The sequence below is a fragment of the Vicia villosa genome, linkage group LG5 (genome assembly GCF_029867415.1).
Source record: "Vicia villosa cultivar HV-30 ecotype Madison, WI linkage group LG5, Vvil1.0, whole genome shotgun sequence".
Taxonomy (NCBI): Eukaryota; Viridiplantae; Streptophyta; class Magnoliopsida; order Fabales; family Fabaceae; genus Vicia; species Vicia villosa.
The window spans coordinates 146,419,593-146,422,600 of NC_081184.1; the positions used below are offsets into that span (position 1 = coordinate 146,419,593).

At 34.9% G+C, this 3,008-nt stretch overlaps 1 protein-coding gene across 1 annotated transcript; it reads right to left on the reverse strand.

Annotated features, from left to right (window-relative positions):
* Positions 1–1,285: 1,285 nt before the first annotated feature.
* Positions 1,286–2,572, reverse strand: LOC131607687 (uncharacterized). Its single transcript, XM_058879665.1, has one exon. It carries the CDS (start codon positions 2,369–2,371, stop codon positions 1,409–1,411), a length of 963 nt encoding a protein of 320 aa, XP_058735648.1. The 5' UTR covers positions 2,372–2,572; the 3' UTR covers positions 1,286–1,408.
* Between the last annotated feature and the right edge of the window lie 436 nt (positions 2,573–3,008).

The following is a 3,008-nucleotide window of genomic DNA, read 5'->3' on the forward strand; positions in this document are numbered from 1 at the left end:
TAAAGGGATAGGTGCAAGGCTGATGTGTATTAAAGGGATAGGTGCAAGTTCTGGATTATACTGAATAAAGGAGGTGATGGTATTTTAAACATGGTAAAATCTATTGCCAAACTTCGTTTTGCAATATAAAACATTTCTCTTTTATTAAACTTACATATTTTAAAATTGAGAAATGCTTTATATTACGAAACGAAAACTCACGAATACACTTAGCAATAGATTTTACCATGTTTAAAATACCACCACCTCCTTTAATCAGTATAATCCGGAACTTGCACCTGTCAGCCTTCGAATGTTTCACGAACAAACATTGTCGTACTATATAGCAATATCCTTAATAAAATGCCACCAGCTATAATTTTAAAATATACACGATCTTTCTAAACGCAAAATTATAATAGAAAAACATCTTTAAATTTGATGTATTTATAATTGCACTCTCGTTATAATAGAAAAACATTACAAACTTTGTTTATTATTGTCACCCCCACTCATTTATAATAGGAACAAAAGAATATGGTGCCATACACCTTAAGCCATTATACCAGCAGTAAAGCTGCATACAAAGCTGGGATAACGAGAGTGCATAAAATGCTTATACTAATAGTAACAGTGAAGAGTATATTATAAATACATCAAATAGTACATATGCAATTAAATTTTGTTTATAGTAAACTCAATTGTTTTTGTTGCTTATAACAGTAAGCTCAAGGGGAATTTCATCATCTAGTTTATGTCTCAATATAACTTCCATCATAATATGCTCCCAGTGGAAAAACCAACAAACCCGTGATAAGTAGACCACATAATTATAACTGATTCAGCAGAGTTCAATTATAACTGATTCAGCAGAGTTCAGATTTCGGAATGCTACAATCAATTTTTGCTTCAATATTAGCTCAAATCAAACTGCTCCAAATTGTATGCAATTTGCAGTGCTTTCTACTACATTTGGGTGACTTATTGCAGAAATAATTAGATATAAACCTACTATTCATTTGGAAAAATTTTGGCCTAGTAACATTGAGATTTCAGATTTATTCAATAGCACAGAAAAGCTCAAACCTGACTAATCCCAAAAACAGGCACCATGAGAAAACATCAATGATAACTCAAATGCAGCTCAATGCATAAGAAGAAATGGCCACAAACAAGTACACAAATTTGAATTCCAATCATTTATAAGTGAAGGAAAAAACTACCAAAGCCATATGTTGGTGTTTCAATCTAAGGAGACACCATTTATTCTATTAACTGGATGATAACATATGAACACACAATCAAGTAAAGAAAATGCAACCAACATACAATCTTTCATTAGTCTTTTCTTCGAACCGTTTTACACAATTTCATTACATCATATAACAAAGAAAAATAAACTTACAAATCAAACCCTCGTGTAATTGTCTCATACATCCAAATTTTCCATTTGGATACTGCTCTTAAGAGGCACATACTCTCCAAGGTAGCCACCAAGATGATCATGCAAAGCACTCTTATCAATCCCTTGATGATGATAACTCTTGCAAACATAGTAAAACACACTCTGCACCAACAACCCAACCAAATTGACAATCACAAGCACACCCACCAAGAACCCACCAATCACAATCCTAGAAAACACACCATACCCATCCCCACCATGCACCACCACCGCGCTAAACACCCCCGCAATAACCCCACAGATAAACAAATACCCACAAACCAAAACCGCAGCATACCTAACCCTCCCCTTCAACAACTCATAACTCTTCTTCATAGCAGCAAAACCATAAACAGGCTCAAGCACAGAAACCACACTCGCCAAATGCCACAACGCAGTAATGTAAACATGAGCAACAACAAACAGCAACAGAATCACAACAATAGAGAAAAACAACAGAAACGTGTTATCCGTATCCGCAGCTATAATAAGCACAACCAAACAAACAACAAAAACCGAATTATAAACAGTCATAAGAAGAGTAACCCATAAGAAAGTAACGAACAATCTCTTAAACACTTTGGGGATAGCTGACATAGTGGAAGAAAAAGACACCGGCTTTGATGTATACAACGACGCGACGGTGAAGACGACGGCGGCGGTGGAGAGGAGAGAGAAAGCGAAGAGGAAAATGAGGTAAAAGAACTGAAAAACGAGGAGGAGAGTCCAATCGTGAGAGGTTTGTGAGGGATCAGTGAAAGGAGATTGAAGATGTGAAATTAAGGGATGTGTGAAAAGGGAATGAGCTAGAATTGCGAAAGAGAGGGGAAAAATTAGGGTTAGGGTGATTAGGTAGAAGGTTTTAGGGGAAGTTTTGGGGATTGAGATTGATTCGGCTAAGATGTTGTGGATGCTGAGGAATTGGAGTTCTTCAGGAGCTAGATCCATTGTTGAGGAATTGAAGAGAGAAGGAGTTAGTTTGAAGAAGATGAAGATTGAAAGTGAATCTAGGGATTTGGAATTGAGATTTGGGTTGAAGGGAAGAAAGATGTGGAAGAAGATGGATGTGGAAGAAGCTTGGGTTGCTTTTACTTTGCTTTTTGTTTTATGTGTGGACACGTTTTTCTGAACAAGGTATTTAGATTCCAGATGTTCAAACTTGACCATACGTCTTTTATAATCTTCATTATACAGGATACTGTATCATTATTAATTAATTAATTAATTAATGAGTAAGTTATGTGGACGTCACATTTTATGCTATTGGTTCTACTAGTTCCATTTAATTAAAAGATCTTAAGGAAATATCCACGTAGAAAATGCACAAATGAGTGAGACATTGAATCTGTTTAAAGATAAAAAAAATATATATCTATTTCTTATGAGAGCATGTTGGAGAACAAACATGATTATGAGAATATGTTGAAGAGAATTGATTTGTGTTTGGATTGGCGGTGGACATAATTGATTCTAGAAGAATTGAGTTTAGTAGAATTGATTTCAACAGAATTGAGTTTAGAATAATTGATTTATGTTTGGATACAATGATATAGAAGTGATTGTCATCAATTAATGTTGTTTGGAT

What these genes read in the sequence shown, in the direction of transcription:
- LOC131607687 (XM_058879665.1), bottom strand. Translation starts at nt 2,371, where the DNA reads ATGGATCTAGCTCCTGAAGAACTCCAATTCCTCAGCATCCACAACATC.